The sequence below is a fragment of the Bombyx mandarina genome, chromosome 05 (assembly GCF_030267445.1).
Source record: "Bombyx mandarina strain Sakado chromosome 05, ASM3026744v2".
Classification (NCBI taxonomy): domain Eukaryota; kingdom Metazoa; phylum Arthropoda; class Insecta; order Lepidoptera; family Bombycidae; genus Bombyx; species Bombyx mandarina.
Window position 1 is genome coordinate 4,309,301 of NC_143212.1, and position 17,949 is coordinate 4,327,249.

The 17,949-nt window shown below is 37.2% G+C and overlaps 2 protein-coding genes across 5 annotated transcripts in view; both read right to left on the bottom strand.

Annotated features, from left to right (window-relative positions):
• Window positions 1–80: 80 nt before the first annotated feature.
• LOC114246049 (caveolin-3) lies at window positions 81–8,397 on the bottom strand. Its single transcript, XM_028178429.2, has 3 exons — window positions 8,072–8,397; window positions 1,726–1,905; window positions 81–452 (listed from the first exon to the last, which is right to left on the bottom strand). The coding sequence occupies exons 1-3, from the start codon at window positions 8,141–8,143 to the stop codon at window positions 264–266; spliced, it is 441 nt and encodes a 146-aa protein (XP_028034230.2). The 5' UTR covers window positions 8,144–8,397; the 3' UTR covers window positions 81–263.
• A 3,408-nt stretch (window positions 8,398–11,805) lies between these two features.
• The window catches only part of LOC114245984 (uncharacterized), a 123,973-nt gene continuing 117,829 nt past the window's right edge, over window positions 11,806–17,949 (bottom strand). For 3 of the 4 annotated variants that reach the window (XM_089727336.1, XM_089727333.1, XM_089727334.1), the window contains exons 17-20: window positions 17,799–17,921; window positions 15,931–16,066; window positions 15,645–15,813; window positions 11,806–13,295 (exon numbers count right to left, since the gene is read on the bottom strand). In XM_089727336.1, the coding sequence (XP_089583462.1) occupies window positions 13,205–13,295; window positions 15,645–15,813; window positions 15,931–16,066; window positions 17,799–17,921 (519 nt within the window). In that variant the 3' untranslated portion in view covers window positions 11,806–13,204. Of the gene's footprint in view, window positions 13,296–15,082; window positions 15,132–15,644; window positions 15,814–15,930; window positions 16,067–17,798; window positions 17,922–17,949 lie in introns of all 4 variants that reach the window. The other variant, XM_089727337.1, reaches the window with a different exon arrangement.

The following is a 17,949-nucleotide window of genomic DNA, read 5'->3' on the forward strand; positions in this document are numbered from 1 at the left end:
AGTGCATTTCAAAATCACAAATACCACAACTGCTTTACAATTATACTAAGATTACCATTATACTTTTCTTCTAGTTGTTGCATCAGTTGCATCTTAAAAATAATATAAGCCGTTGTTGTTTTTTTTTAAATCTAAGATATATTTTTATTGTAATCTATTATTATGTTTGATATTTTACATACTACATAATATGGTAGAATATGGTAGTAGAAGACCATATTTACTTGATATAAAAATTAATTGTCTGTAATTATTCGTTGTAACTATACGATCAGTAAATCGCGATCTTCGGCTGCGTCTCGGCGGAAGTTGACGCGAACGTTACGACAAACATGGCCGACGGCTTCCGCTGCGGGCTGCACTGTCGCAGCCATGCACGCCTGCACCATAGTGCGTAACGACGCGCAGTATATCTTCAGTGAGCGCAAGCACGGAGCGGTACACCAAATTTGCTGTAAAGCATTTTAAAATAAATAATAATTAAAACAAAAACAAAAAAATTGGCTTTTATAAAAAATCCAAGTAAAAAATTTGTAAAAAAAAGCGTGGAGTGCATGGTGTCAAATATTTTATTGATAGATATGAGTAGAAGGATTATCATTTTGATAATATCTTTAAAAGCAATCCACGCTTCATTAATATTTTTGATTTTTTAGTTTAATTAGCATTAAGTATCATAAATGATTCAATAATGTACATTCAGACAAATACAACAGTTTCCAATTTAATCTAAGTGAAAAAAAGAAGGCGCTCAAATGAATTTGTTGTTGTTGACTGCCGAAAGTAAATAACGGGTCTAACTGCTTAAAAATAAGAATTGTCATCCGTCCCTGATAAGTACGCCACATTTCGAGTCATCCCGACGTTTTGAAGGGGGTCAAAAACATGTTCAAAGATTCCGTTACATACTACCAATACATACGTATGAAGCTAATAAAAGCGTATTAAAAATAGGAAACAATCCTGCAATGACTATATTATTTATTTGTTTATTGCATAGAAGGTTACATGAGTTAACGGCTCGCTGGTTGTTAAGTGGTTACTGGAGCCTATAGAATTACAACATGAATACCGCCATCCACTTTGAGACATAAGTTCTAAGTCTCAATTGCATGTATAGTATGACGTCTACCCCACCACTCAGACTAGAATACATTACTACTTCACGGTTGAAGTAGGTAGGACGGTGGTCCCTACACGTGGGGTCTCACAAGACGGCCTATAACCAATAATGTATGGGCAGAAAGGTTCCAGCAAGTCGAGATGGTAATACTAATCTCGATTTCAAAACACGCCCTCCTTAGTACAGTGGATACCAGGGAGGAGTAAATTAAGGAAGTGGGAAACAAAAGGAGTAGATTGAAAAGAACAGTTAATTGGAAAGTGGTACATAGTTACTTGCACATTAGTTAATTAATTTAGTGATGTACAGGGTGTAGTCATTTTTCTTTACTAACGTAAAATACCCCCTATAATTCCCCCTACACCTTGTTTTTTATGTTTGAAGGATTACTGGTTGCTCTGAGGCTTTTCCAGCTTCACCAGGACCGGTGTGCGAGCACAGGCTCTGCCAGGAGGGGTGGGATTAGCTAACAGCTGCCCGAGGGTCTCCGAAGGTGACCTAACAACTCCATAGTAGCTGCTTCGCGGATGAGTCTACTACGGATCGGAATCGCGACCCGCTGAGAAGATCCGGCCTTACACCTTGTATGTATGGGTACTTACTTCAAATGCTAAACAAGCGCACCCACAGCCGAGGAGCAGGGCACACGGAGGGGCAATCAGCACAGCGAGCAAAGTGTAGCAGCAGTTCCTGGATTGTCTGAAGCACACATGGCTGAGTTGCCAAGCGCATTCCGGACTACGTACGCCTTCCGGCTCGCCTATTATATCGTCCCATACTATCTGAAATTTAAAATTACGTATATTTATAATTGAAATAAACAAAACATTTTCAAATAGATACAACTAGACGATCTCGTCGCCGCACTCAATTGGGTGATTATTATTTTTTGCTTAGATGGGAGGACGAGCTCACAGCCTCCCATCCCATGATGGTGAGTGGTTACCGTCGCTTATGGACGTCAGCAATGCCAGGGGCAGAGCAAAGCAGCTGAAGAATTCGAGAAGCCATGTCCAGCGGCTTTGTCTCATTTTACCACATTTGTGGCCTTTCAAAGACGCTAAACAGTTTCATCATTCACGTTTATCTGAAGAAAATTTAAATTAACAAAATAAAACAGTTCACACAACCTCGGTCCACGCATTCCCGCCAGAGATTCCATCAATATATTTACTAAATTAAGATCGATTAAAAATATTTTTCAAAAATACCATACAAAGAATATAGAGTCGTTGGTGGTTGGTGTCGTAGACCACTGGTAGACATTCCCCACCATATGCGCCGTTTCAAGAATGACTGCTTTTTGCATCATTCCCTAACTAGGGATTTATTATAATAATTAGGGAACTGTCTTAACTACTTAAATACTATAAATAAAATACATTTAAGAATATTGTTTTGAATACTTTACAGTTATTGTGGTCATGGAAGGATGACTGAAAATTGGTATTTTTTTTTTGTCTACGACATTCGACTTCCTATAAAATAACAAAATTAAATTGTTTTAGATTACTGTTTTCAATTTCCACAAGGTTTCATTACTTAAAATATTGTAGCCTTCAATATTTAAAAGAATGAGCACGGAATGAAGAATGCGAATGATCCATCGAAATACCGGCACTATAAACTGATTGGCCCAGCCCCGAAGTATTCACGCGAAATCGCTTTGCACCCCATTTGACTGAGTGAATTGAATTCTTGATTGAGGGAAAGTCGATTAGTTTTTGCGTGTTAGTGTGTCAATGTTATAGGTCGTAGTACATGTTTACTACCAATATTTGTAAAGTCTTAGATCGGCGAATGAGTTAGTTATTTCAACGGCTCAATCTTTATTGGTAGTTGAAGCTCACCAGTGCGCGTAATAAGGGCGACGGAGACTTTGTTATCTGACGCTGATCAAACTATCGTACCTAAAACAACTTAATTACATTATCAAAAGGTTTTACCTACTTTACGTATCAGTAGTTTAGTTTCGGACATGCAAACTCTAGTATCAGACTATGAGTTTTTAAAACTGATAGTCTTGAAAGACCATTTTAGCGTAACCTTAACTAGTAGATGAGCTCACGGGGCTCAAACCTGACGTATTAGACTATGAAAGACTATCCTACGAAAAACATTACATTGATGAAACTTACATTACAATTGAGATTTTGACCTCAAGCCAAGCGGAGGTATTCGCGTTGTCTATGGGCTCCAGTAACCACTTAACTGCAGGTGGGCCATAAACTCGTTCACCCATCCAATATAAAAATAAAAACATTACGATAAAGCCTATTTAAATTTTCATCAACTGCTTTACAAGGTTTTATAATATATAGAATGCTGCCAAAGTAGATTCAATTTAAAGTCGACCGTAATAACTGAAATCTAAAATTTTAAATTCATTTTATCTAATATTTTTTGATATAACAGATTCTGAAAAACAAAAAACTATTTTTTTTAAATGAAATTGGTAACACTAAAACTCATCAATGGCTACTGTACAAAACCTCTTTTATTTAATAAAACAGTTTAGTTTTTTAAAGGATTTTTATTCAGTATCAATCAGTGTCATGGAGTCATTCAGTAAAAAAGAAAGCTCAGTTTTGTATAGTTTATTAATACTGTTTATTATTTAACTAGCGACCGCCCTCGCTTCGCTTCGGAAACATTAAAACACACATGAAACCAAAAAAATAAAATAAAAAAAGTAGCCTATGTTCATCAGGGACAATGTCGGCTTCTAATGAAAAAAGAATTTTTCAAATCGGTCTAGTACTTTCGGAGCCTATTCGAAACAAACAAACAAACAAATCTTTCCTCTTTATAATATTAGTACAGATTTTTAATATTAATTTTAAAAGTGATTAGGGGCTATAAATGTTGTTTACTTATTATATCACTGAAAACACAATTAAGGCTTTATTGATTATTCATTTTGATATACTCCATATCATTATATATGTATTTATGTGTATACTTAAAAGAAAATGGTGTCCAACTGTTTTGTCTTTTTCTGTTTATATCTAGATGTTGATGACATACAGACATGGATGAATCCTATTAGCCGCAACGAAGTGCTAAAGCTGAAAGCCGCTACCTAATGGGCTTAAAGTTTTACCTGAAAATCCTATACTGTGTGATTATATCTCAGTCTACACTGTGATGCGTTAAATTGTTTTGTGGTCTGACATTATTAATCATTAATAATCACGAAGTTGTCATATCGCCGATTTCAACATGCATCGCAATTTCCTTGGTGTATCATGTATGACGAATTAGCTTCTGTAGCAACTAAGTGGTGGTAGGATCTTGTGAACCCACACGGGTAGGTACCGCCCTGCCGATTTCGACCGCCAACCAGTGATGTGTTCCAATTTGAAGGGTGGGGAAGTCGTTGTACTAAAGTTTTGAAGTCGTCGTAGCCTAAAGGATAATACGTCCGGTGCATTCTTATCTAGCGATGCACCGATGTTCGAATCCCGCAGGCGGGTACCATTTTTTCTAATGAAATACGTACTTAACAAATGTTCACACGATATACTTCCACAGTGAAGGAATAACATCGTGTAATAAAAACCAAACCCGCAAAATTAAAATTTGCGTATTTACTGGTGGTAGTACCTCTTCTGAATCAGCACGGGTAGGTACCATCACCCTGCCTATTTGTGCCGTGAAGCAGTAATGCGTTTCGGTTTGATGGGTGGGGCAGCCGTTGTAACTATACTGAGACTTTAGAACTCTTATCTCAAGGTGGGTGGCGGCATTTACGTTGTAGATGTCTATGGGCTCCGGTAACCACTTAACATCAGGTGGGCCGTGAGCTCGTCCACCCATCTAAGCAATAAAAAAAGAACGATTCCATAGTCTATAATGTCGTAAGGTCGGTGGCGGAATTTTCTTGTGGGCTCTATCATCTATGGGCTGCGGTAATCACTTAACACCAGTTAGGCCGTGAGCTCTATTACCCTTGTAATAAAAAAAAAAAAAAAAAATCTTATCATTCAAAACACCTACATAATTTATGTCATAAATTAAGATTAATAAAAAACAAATCAGCGTATTAAATTAATATGCACTCAACAGATTTATTATCCATTTGAATAATTGAAAAGTGAATTAAAATATGTAAAATGAAAAATGGGTGGTCGAAAATGTCAGGGGCTTGCGTGAATCAGATAAGGTTTATTTTGTTCTGGCCGGGTTGAAAGTACTGGGCATCTAATTAGAAAACTGGAAGGCTTAAGTAATTCACAGCGGGCGCCCGGCCAGTGGTCACGCGATTCCCTTATTGTTTCATTAAATATTGTCAGGATTCGTATTAAACCACTGAATGTACACTATACGTACGGTACTACGGTACTACACTATATGTACACTTTACTGTTTTCCATTTTTTTTATTGCTTAGATGGGTGGACGAGCTCACGGCCCACCTGGTGTTAAGTGGTTACTGGAGCCCATGGACATCTACAACGTAAACCCGCCACCCACCTTGAGATATAAGTTCTAAGGTCTCAGTATAGTTACAACGGCTGCCCCACCCTTCAAATCGAAACGCATTACTGCTTCACGGCAGAAATGGGCAGGGCAGTGGTATCTACCCGTGCGGACACACAAGAGCTCCTACTACCAGTAATATTCCACCAGTCCATATTTGTATCGAATACAGAATTTGTGGGTTCCGTTGATTATTCACTAAATCTGATTTTATTAATAATCTTATGGCGTTAGCTTAACATAAAATAATTTTAAACTGGCTATTTGAAGCGATATGCTGTTTCGCTTGATGTAACAAATTAATATCTCTGGTGATTAATATCACTAAAGTATCGTGATTGTATAGCGCATATTAAGAATCCTATAGGATTCAAGGCATTGCTTACAGTATTTAATACTTTTAGGAAAAACGTTTAAATAATTTTAATTTCCAAAGACAGAGATTTCCAATAGTTAATAAGCTAGTCAAGCTCCGGAAATCCAAATGGATGTAAAAACAATTCAACCTAAAATAATAATGATTCACTAAGTAAATATATACCTAGAGCGCCTTTACGTATACGCGTAGCAATAACAATAAAATGGCGTTCTTTTCCGAACTGTTACAAAATAAACAAAGAATACCAGTCTGGCTAATGACGTCACCTAACGAAGGGCTTTTCATGGTTCGACCTTCATTTTCCATTTGCCACTTAAACAAAATAACATAACACATATCATGAACGGGTTTTTTATTCAGTTGTTTTATGTAAATTTCGCGTCCGGCGCTGAAACACGAATCTATTTTTAAGGGTTGTATTTTCATAACTACAAAAGATGTTATTTGTTGAATATTATGCTCTATAATTATTACCCGTTTTTTTGTAAACTCATAAAGATGAGAAAATTGTTTAAATGGCATGGTCCATGTCAAAAAACTATGCTACATTATAAGCAATCATTTTAACGTCAAATCCTATTAAAATATAATTTAATCTCTTTTAAAACAGCTGAAATGGTTCGGCATGGAATGGGTTATTTCTCTAGGAATTCTTCCCTAATACCTATGTTGAGTCTTGGATGGGGAATGCATTAGACACAGGCACTGATATCTCCGTATCATACATTTCTTGGGCGAAATTAATATAAGTCTTTAAGGAGAAATAGCCGTGAAGTGTCGTGGCTCGGCGACATTCTTAGTTTGTTGAATCTAAGCGATTCGGTAGCTAACTAAAGATAAGTAGTGGTCATTGAGAATATCTACCCATTACAGTCTCGATCCTGCGGACCGAATTTCGACGTCGCCCAAAACACGTCATTTCAGATCCTTCCCGATCCTCTAACGGTGCTTTTAAACTCAAGCACCGGTCATCGTTCACGTCGAACGTCGAACAAGCGACGGCACTTGCGACGAAGGAGTCGGCGAGTAAACTAACCCACAGACACAGCTCACTAAGTTTCTCGCCGGATCTTCTTAGTGGTTCGCGCTTCGCGTTTCCGATCCGGTGGAAGATTCTGCGAAGAACTGCTCTTACTAGGGTCAGTGTTGGCAATTTCGCAAAATTAATCTTGAGATTAGGCAGTAATGGTAGTATTGCATCAAATTAAATAGAGCTAACAAATATTTCCAATTGCAATAAAACTAATAATTCAAATCGAATGTCATGTAACGTAATTAGCGAATCATCAAATAAAGTATCTCCGGTGCCAAAGAGCCTCAGTCTTGAGAAGGTAGGCTAAAGAGCAGTCTGAACAACTTCAAATATATTCCTATTTAAAATTTAGCAACAATTTAATAAATGTATAAAGTAATTAATGTCAACATACAAATTAAAAATAATTGGCATTTAGTGAACTCAGTCCTGGATTGACTTTCAGATTATGATTACTGGAAACACTTACGAAACGAGAATAAATATACTCATACGGACCGCCATACCGACTTAGATCAATAATAAAACCAAGACTTCAAGGTATAACAATCTGATTATTATAAAGGGCACATTCGTAGTAACATCCTTAATATTTAAACGGCTGGTACTAACCCATAATAGCACAATTTTAAAATATCGTCATACAACACTTTAGCCTTCCGCGACCACGAAGTCTGTAAACTATGTGATACTCGGAAAAATTATACCATAAACAAAGCGAGACTAAGTCGTAAGGATAATAATAAATATGTCTACGACTCGCAAAAAGCACAGAAAATACTAACACACTCATCTTTCCTTACGTTTTTTTAGTACCTTTGTAGGCAGACGAGCGTACAGCCCACCTGACGGTAAGTGGCTACAGTGGGTTATAGACTTCCGCAAGTATAGGGCATAGCCAAGTCGCTGCCTGTCTTACGTAAATGCCTCTGCAGAGAAGGAGTTATAGCTTATGGACACCAATTACCGCTAAACATCAGTTATGCCATTAGTCTATAGGTCTGCGCTAGTAAAAAGAACTTATAAGACATCCCAAACAAACAACAGAACGGTACCTGTAAGTGCTGATTCAAGTTGTTAGGATCCCTATCCTCCAGCGCTTCTCTTACTCCACTCTTCGCCGTCATTATCCTAATAGGCGGCGTGATCCTAACCGTCTCCAGTATTTCGGTGAGCTCCGGTTCAGTCCGGTCCGGTATGGGTGTCGGTATGAGTACCGGCGGAGCGGAAGCCAGTTCAGCTATGTTCGGCAACAGCTTGGCTTTGTGAGCGCACGCTATACACTGACGGGACGTCGAGCGAGAGAAAGGGACGGCGGAACCGCCGGATCCCAACGGTACGTCTTCATACGCCACGTCGCCGTGTGTGAACACACCTCTCGCGATATTTTTCAATTTTTTTATCGGTTACTTTTTTGGTTTGTACTTAAAGTATAGCTCTAATAACGTCATTTAAGTTTAAATCAAAATTGAAGGCATACTATAAAAGCTATAATAATTTTTTGCCATTTATTGCATGCACTATTCTAGAAAACATTAATGAAAGTTAGGGTTTTCGAAAAGTTGAATTTACATTAATATAGTTTACAGTAGAAATATGAGTTAAGAAAAAAAAAGTTTCCGGTCTACGAATTTTAGAAATTTAAGTCTTCTTAAACCAAACAAAAACTTAAAAATTAAATTCGAACTTTACAAGCAAAAACTTTGTTTAAGCTTAACCACCGACACAACTTTCCAAATGCTCACTATTTGACATAACTAAAAACATTTCCTTCTACAACGTCATATGTCATGCGCATGTCAGTTCTTCTATGACAATAGTTAAAGTTAGACGTATAAATACCCGATATAAATTAAAAACGCGATAGTAGGTATTATTAGTGCTTTTTATAGATTGGCGTTTCTTTTGAATGGCTAAAGAGCTTTCGTGGAGCAATTTAGTGCTGACGAGGCGTTTTATGCATACATTGTGCGAGTTTTTAACGTTCTCGATAGCGTAAAAGTTAACTCAAATTTGTATGCAGTTGGCACAGCGCCCCTAGCGGCAAACGTACCCAAACGATCCAACTCCATACAAATTTGAGTTAGCTTTTATGCTAATAAGAACGTTAAAAATCGCGCACTAAGCACAACTGTAACTATATTTGAGACCTTAGAACTTATATCTCAAGGTGGGTGGCGCATTTACGTCGTAGATGTCTATGAGCTCCAGTAACCACTTAAAACCAGGTGGGCTGTGAGCTCATTCAACCATCTAAGCAATAAAGGTCCAGCAGTTAGAAATGACAGTCAACAAAGCTCTCTAAGTGGCAAAGGATAATGATAGGTGGAGAAAATCAGTGAAAAAACTATAGAAAAGTCACGTTCCTCAACAAAGAGAAACCGATTGAGAAGTAGTGTTTTTGTGAGCCTACATCATCGTTCTACATATCAAGGCCGCGATGTAGTCGTGACGCGTGTTTTAGTTTTAAAAGGTCATGCAGCGGTTATTCAATCGGCCTCATGTCTCAAGGTGGGTGATTCAATTCACCTTATGATCTTTGTGAGTTCCAGTAACGACTTAACATCACATAACAATACCATAAAAAAAAGTTCTGTTTAGTCTTCCGGGTCATCTGTTTTGAAATTGTGAATGATAAAATTTTTTCCTCTGGTAGGCAAAATCATATCCTACACCGTGTCTTGGTCGTATTAGAGGCAGGTACTGCGACTTTTGTGAAATTAACCCTTTGACTGATATGTAGGTCACCTGTGCGCTACGCGGCTCACTGAAGTAATTATTTCGTATTCTGTTACTAAGCGCCTGGATTGACTAGCTTTGCCTTATTTTGTTTGTTAATGTATGTTTTGGTCTTTTAAGTCTCTTAGAAATAGATTCATTCTCAGTATATTCGGATACATCTTTCCCAGAGTCTACTAGATATACCGACGCCTTAGTAAGAAGATCGAAGGGAGAGATAGACATAATTACTTCAGTGCCCCACCTAGGGCATCGCTACATGGCTGTCAAAATGTTAATAAGAAAGAAAAAAACGTACATATTATTATTTGGTAACAAAACAAACAAAGCATTAGTATTACGACAATCGATCAGGAATATCCATCAGCAAGAGTCCGTCGACCGGGCTTAACCGGGTTACCGCCGCGCCCCGGTCATAACTACCCTTTCGGACACGTCACCATAATTCATTAGATTTGAGCGATTTAAATGTAAAAGTCAAACTACGTCGAAAACGTATGGGTTGGTTAGGGAATGGTTTAGTATGGCACGTAATGCATTAAAAACTGGGTTACAATTATGTGATATATTTAATTCTTTACACATTCGTACGCCATAGAACCGATTGAATTGAAACTTTGTAAATTTTGGCAATTTTTCAGAAAAGGATTTCGGACTCCCATCAGGCGTCGTGGCACAACATAGTGGGAGTATTTTTACAAATGGCTGTTTTTCATACATGTACATAACTAAATAGTGATTAAGTTTAACTGTTAATAGGTTACATTGTTGAAATCCTACTCCGGTTTGAGGGGAGATCCGTTGTACAGCGCAATTAGAGTTGATCTTGATCAAATTTAGATGGGTGGACGAGCTCACAGCCCACCTGGAATTAAGTGGTTACTGGAGCCCATAGACATCCACAACGTAAATGCGCTACCCACCTTGAGATATAAGTTCTAAGGTCTCAAGTATAGTTATCAAATCAACTGTCAGATCAAATGGAGCCTCATCTGCTAATCTACGTCACTAAAAATGTTACGTGGTTTATACTTGCTTTTCAAGCAATTATATATTTTGTTAGATTGCGACTGAAATTCAGTTAGTTTTAATTAATAGGAAGAATTGAGTTTCTCGCCGGAACTTCCCTCTTCTGTGAAACATCGCACTTGCTAGGGCTAGTGTTAGCAACTTCTCTCAGGTTGAACCCGTGGACTCACTTATCCGCACGTAGTTGGAATAGCCCTTTAGGCTACCAGTGAATAGATCGGGAAGAAAAAAGAAGAATTCACATCCTGAAATTAATCGCCTATGAACTGCTACGAAGTTCAAAAAACGATAAGCGACCTCCCGGAATATTCATTTTTAAGTACCTACTGAAGTCCGATTGGAATTTGTTCTTTATTATCCTAATTTGTTGCAATTTCATATACATTGACCATAATCAAATTTAATAATGATCAAATTTTGTCCTTATTTTTATTTATTATGTGCTAATAAATTTTTTTATTTAAAATATAAAATATTGTAAGAAAAGGCAAAAATGTTTGCAACTGAAAATTTTTAAACTGATCCCGTTAAAGAACATAATTAAGGTGGTTTGGTTTTAGTGAATATATAGTACGTACATATTGTATAAGAACCGTGTAAAGACAAAGGTATGCTAGTATAGGTAATGCTAGTAGAGTTATTAAGCGGTAGGCAGCGGCTTGGCTCTGCCCCTGGCATTGCTGAAGTCCATGGGCGACGGTAACCACTCACCATCAGGTGGGCCGTATGCTCGTCTTCCTACAAAGGCAATAAAAAAAAAATATGCTATAGCGCTCAGCGTCGGCAAAGTATTGAGAGACGTTGCCCATGGGAAATTTTTTCAAGTAATTTGCGGCTGGGTAGTTCGGCACAATATGTATTCAGGTTGTAATTTGATTTGGATTAGTTACAATCGACCGCTGGCTAGTCGTTATCCCTATGGTGGTGGTGGTGGTAGTAGTTAGGTAGTTGGAAAAGAAAAATCGATGCTGAGGTTATGTGACAAGAAAAAACCAAACTAAAACATAAATAAAAAACCAAAAAAGTTCTTAAGTATATTTTTCCATTTTTTACATAAGCATATTTTTATTTATATATTATCCAAAATATCGATGACTACTCTATTATTTGCTTTAAAATGTCAAAGATAAGAGAGCACTTTAAACAATCCATCAAGTATTACAATAAGAGTTAACAAGTGTCAGAAACCGTTTCTTACGTCCTAATAATTGAATTTTCAATGTTACGGGCTCTCTTGTAAAACACATAAAATTTCATTTAAAACAAGTCATATTTCACCTTTCGATATATCGTATAATTATTAACGTAATTTATTTAAACATACAATAATATTATTCTTGGTCTAATATGTATTAAGAATAGCACCACTGCACTCTATTTAAGACTATATTAAAGCTCGGATATTTAAGATAATTGGAAGACTTTTTAAACTTATCTATAAAATTAAGATTCCTTTACATTTTTCCTTAATAAAAAACTATATTCTTATAACATTAAAGCACTCTTCGGAGTCAATACATCAAGATATAAAACTATACGCTTACATACATTTTAAAATATACAACTACTTTTATTGTTTATGGTTTTGACCGCCATCTTTTATTTTAACGCGTTGTGTCAAAATTTGGCGGGGAAATGTTTTTAACTTTTGTAGCCTATATCAGCCACAGTAAAACAGGCCCGCTATGAGTGTTTCTGAACAAACTTTTTTATAACGACAATAGATCATATTATAACATAATATGAAATATAACCTATTGCTTATTGGTTCCATAAGGGCGTATATGTGAAATTTATTGGACAACAATCGTTTGTCTTCAAAGAATATAAAAGAATACTGTAGAGTATTCGACTATTAAACGTCAGAAATTGTCCTTAATGTGTTTTTAGTTAGAACTAAAACGTTTTGATAGATATGCAACACAAACAGCTGACCAGAGGATAGCGTGACCTGTTCGTATCAGGTTTAACGTTCACAAATCGTTAGTTGGACACATTTTGTGGTTATGACAAATAACATGTTCGAGTAAATCAGTTGGCTTTTTTATTTGCGTGTCGGAGTTTCTTTAGTAATATTTTAAGTCTCTAAGGTACATAACTTTTTAAATAATTTATTTTTTACATTTGACTTCACTACGATTACTAACAGAATTCTAATCGCATGAACCGATTAAAGCATTTTTTTTTATAATTCAACGAAATTAATCCTTTTCATGTATATTTTAATTGACTCATAGATGGCTGAAAACATCATGACGTCTGCGAAATGTAATGCTAAAAGCACTCTTATTTTTTTCACTATTAAAAGTTGATTTTAGTTAATGTAAAAATACATTTAAATGTTCCAATAAAAGTTTTAAGCTTAAAATAAGAATTACTCTTCTATTAAGGCTTTTCATATTATTATGTGCCGTGTGTGCTCAGCGGATAGCGACAGAGGCTCGCGCGGGCACCGATGGACGAAGCGTAGGCACTATAGCAGGCTCTTCAGAATCTTCTTTCGTAGTATCGCTACAGAAAATTACATCATACAGTATGAGTAAAAACGTAGAGTTTACATTAACACCACAATCGACTGAGGCATAAGGTCCAATCTAGTTTTAGCAAAATCACTTTTATAGTGTTTTTTTTGTGTATTCAAATTAAGACTTTAATTTTAGAACAGTGAATGATAGATTGAATATCAATAAATAGAAACATTATCCTAAAACGACCGCAAAACTATAAAACGTTAGAATCAATTACATAAAGAAAGGTACAGTTTGCAAAACTGTTATCGTGGATTTCGGATCCCATGCCACTTATGTTGGATCAAATTGTCCAATAATTCCTTGAATCTTTAATGAGATAAATGAAATTATATTAATAAGAATAATTGGGAACAAATCACGGTCATCAGGTCCCAATTTAGGATTCCCTCTTTTATGGGTACCAGAGACTGACATACATACTTATTTACGTTTAATTATATAGATAATAAACAAACCTGTTCATCATATAATTTTTCCCGATGTGGGAATCGAACCCACGACCCTCGGCACAACAGTCAGGAGTGTTAACTATTGCACCACCGAGTCAGAAATGGGTGGTAATGGTGTTACTCCATTTGATAAAATACAAACTGACCAATACATTTTATTCATTTGACTTTGATTGTCAAACAAGATTTTCCACCAGCATTTACAAGCACTCTGAATTCGCCCGTATTTTCATGCTTAGGCTTTAGATCATTTTCAATTACTAAACATGCTATTACGACAATTATTTGTACGATTGGTTAATAAAGTGTTACAACGCGGCTCTGCCCCTGTAGGCAGGCTCGGTAGGCAGCGGCTTGGCTCTGCCCCTGGCATTGCTGAGTCCATGGGCGACGGTAACCACTCACCATCAGGTGGGCCGTATGCCCGTCAGCCTACAAAGGCAATAAAAATAAAATAAAAAAAACTTTAAAGGTATTGTGTTATCAAACTACTCTGTTAAAATATTGTACTAATTTATCTTGCCAATCTACACTACACCATCCCCGGTCATGCCGCTAACAATGTCCAAATCACGTGTTAAAATTAAATATACTGAGCTACGTCACTTAATAATGACGATTCGGCATCCATGTGATAGTGGTACATTTTAAAGGCAAGTCTGGTTTAAACTTTTCTAAGCGCGCCCATATACGGACACATTTTGTATTGGACCCCGCCATTTGACGGAAATTTAACGAGTAGGTTTCTCTATATAGTAGTATCTCTCTAGTATCTCGCTGTAATAGTATTCTAATGCTTATAACAGGTAGAAATACAAATCAATCCAGCATGGATATACGATCAATTTTTTTTAATTTTTATTGCCATACCTTTGCGTATTATTGTATTTGTAGGATTTGTCAATTATTATTTGGTTATTTAGACTTTATCGTACAACGATATAAATTAGTTGAAAAAAACATAGTTTTTTTGCCGCTAAAGGCAGACAAGCATACGGCCCACCTAATAATGAGCGGTTACCGTCGCCCATGGACTTCAGCAATGCCGGGGGCACAGCCAAGCCACTGCCTACCGTATTTATTTTATCTAAAGACGTCCAAACGTGACCTGACCACGAGTCTCCGTTACAAAAAACGATATAGAAAATGACGCCTCGTTCCAACCCGCTATCCATAAGACACTCGTCTTTAGTATTATTATTTTTATTAGAAAACATATTATGGTGTTTACAGTTAAAGCTCAGCATCTACGGCGCGTCGTTATCTCAAAGCTCCTACAATAAGTCGTAGAGCGCTGACAAGCGACTAAAGCACTCACCTGTATGAGTTAGTTAGACAATAGCTCTAAACGGCCACAAAATCACCACCTTAAGGGAAAATAATTGTTATTAATTATAATTTGTAATCATCTCAGATTTCGTTTTACTAATAAGCTTAGTTTCACTACTGTATCATGCATTTTTACGTTGTCTGCGGGTATTATTGTTTTAAATTTATATATTTGATTACTTCATTCATATAACATAATAATTATAGAACATATTTATTTTGTAGCTTTATATGTTTAAAAACAAACAAACTATTGTTCAGCATAATTATCAGAAGCAACACAATTCAACTGTTAATAATTAGTTAGAATTTTTTACTTTAGGCCGCGACATAACAGCATCGAGGAAATTATTATTTATTAATACACTTTTATTAGCTTCAGACGTATTGTACGTTTGTAACAGAATCTTTTTTTACTATAAAATCATTTTTTCTTAACTGTTTTCAATTCAAATTTATTTTCTATTTTTTAGTTGAATTTTCTATAAAAGCGTATTTTGTTAGTTTTTTTAACTATTATTTATTTTATAATTTAGAATACGATCAAATACCTGATTTTGATGGGTTGTCTGAGCGAGAGTTCGGACCCCGAGGAGGAGGGGGTGCGGCCGGCGGCGACGAGGCGGGGGGCGCGGGGCGTGCGGGGTGAACGGCCGCGCGCGAACTCAAGCCTGTAGTTGTCAGAGCGTGGGCTGCCACTAAACGCCTCCGTCTCCGCAGCTGCACGTGCGGATTGACAACAACATTAGTTACTGGTGGTAGGACCTCTTGTGAGTCCGCACGGGTCGGTACCACCACCCGATATGCTAATTGATTAGTTTATTATCGTAATCTAACCGTTGTAGAGCGCTTGAGTAGACTTCGGCATGCGAGCGGTGGCGGGCGGGTGGTCGTGCGCCTGCGCGGCGGCCCAGTCCCGGTAGACCCGACCCGCACGCTCTGTGCGCCATTCCGACAACTCCACGCAACGGATCTGCAAGGATGTGTGTGTGTACAGATTAATGAAACGCTCATATTGTGTGATATGTTTTTTTTTTCAAATGTTCTTGATATTGCCATTACTATCCTTAGTAGATGGTTTTTAAGACGTGAAAAAAGTAATAAATGAGATACATAATATTGTGTTCATGTAGTTTGAAAATGGGTGGCTTATTTTAGGTCACATTTTGAATCACCATGGCGAGAACGAATCGATGTTCATGTTAGACATTTTTGCAATTAGATCAAGTGTAACCCTAAATAAAATGGCATAAAGGGTACATAAGACACAACGTCCATCCAAAATAATAAATCGCAGAACTGCAGTTAACTAATTTAACTATCTACCAACACGCGATCCTTGAACCGGTCTAAATAAAACTGTAAGCCAAGTCTGCCTGTGTTGGCATCCTTGACAATAGTTGTCATGAATCGAACCCAATCGACTGGTCGTACACAATGCTACCGATATGGTAACAGAAGCACTCGCATCGCGTACGTCGGTCTGCCTATTGTACTTGACCCAGTATTTATTTTGTGCACGCATTAGCGTTATTACATACATACATAAGTAATGTATTAACTTTACTTATGCACTGAAAATACAGTGCAACCTCGATATAACAAATCGAAAGAGAACTACTGGTGGTAGGACCTCTTGTGAGTCCGCGCGGGTGGGTACCACCACCCTGCCTATTTCTACCGTGAAGCAGTAATGCGTTTCGGTTTGAAGGGTGGGGTAGCCGTTGTAACTATACTTGAGACCTTAGAACTTATATCTCAGGATGGGTGGCGCATTTATGTTGTGAATGTCTATGGGCTCCAGTAACCACTTAACACCAGGTGGGCTGTGAACTCGTCCACCAATCGAAGCAATAAAAAAAAAAAGAACAAGTAATTAATATCCGTTATATCAAGTAATTCGGTTAGCTGAGGTTTGTTATAAGATTGGGTTGGTCTACCATTTGTTATAATGTAAAAAAAAGGTTTTATTCACCTCAACATTACATACTCATGTTGTTATAGCGAACAACCTCTACTAATAAATGACAACACATTTTTATCAAATTGCAGTAGGTATTTTCTATTTAAAAACCATTAGGTAGGTAATAATTATTCTCAAACCTGTCGAGCCTGATTCGCATACTCTGGAATTAAGGGTCATATCGGTGAGAACGTTATAAAGGCTTTGGGTTTACAAAATTCGTTAATAAGAGGTATTTTCCCTTTTTTTTAATAGTTGAAAATTCGCTATGAAGAAGTTGTTCCCAAGAAATCTTCGCAAAGTAAAGGTATATTTTACATCGACTCTTATGGACAATTCAAGAGGATTACGAAGAATTTGTTAAGTCGAGGACGTCGTTATTAAGGTTGAAGTGTAAAAGAAAAAAAATATCTTATAATAGTATAACATACGACGGTTTACAAGCTGTCAGAAGATAACTTTTTATTACTGGTGGTAGGATCTCTTGTGAGTCCGCACGGGTAGATACCATCGCCCTGCCTATTTCTGCCGTGAAGAAATAATGCGTTTCTGTTTGAAGGGTGGGGAAGCCGTTGTAACTATACTGAGACCTTAGAACTTATATCTCAAAGTGGGTGGCGTATTTACGTTGTAGATGTCTATGGGCTCCAGTAACCATTTAACACCAAGTGGGCTGTGAGCTCGTCCACCCATCTAAGCAATAAAAAAATTAAGTCCGGCGTTAAACTGAGTGTGTACTCACGGGAGTGGTACTCTTGCTCCTGGCGCTGATTTCCGAGGAAGCATTGCTGTGTCTCTGGCGCGAGTCCCGGGACCTCTCCGCGGCAGGAGAATCCCGACACGAACCGTCCGGTTCATCGCGTGCCTGGAAATTTTAACAACAAATACAATCT

Coding starts and splice junctions, on each gene's coding strand:
- LOC114246049 (XM_028178429.2), bottom strand. CDS start 8,143: ATGACGGCGAAGAGTGGAGTAAGAGAAGCGCTGGAGGATAGGGATCCT. Junction 1,906..8,071: donor ACTTGAATCAGCACTTACAG/GTACCGTTCTGT, acceptor TTTAAATTTCAG/ATAGTATGGGACGATATAAT. Junction 453..1,725: donor GCGCTTGTTTAGCATTTGAA/GTAAGTACCCAT, acceptor AATGCTTTACAG/CAAATTTGGTGTACCGCTCC.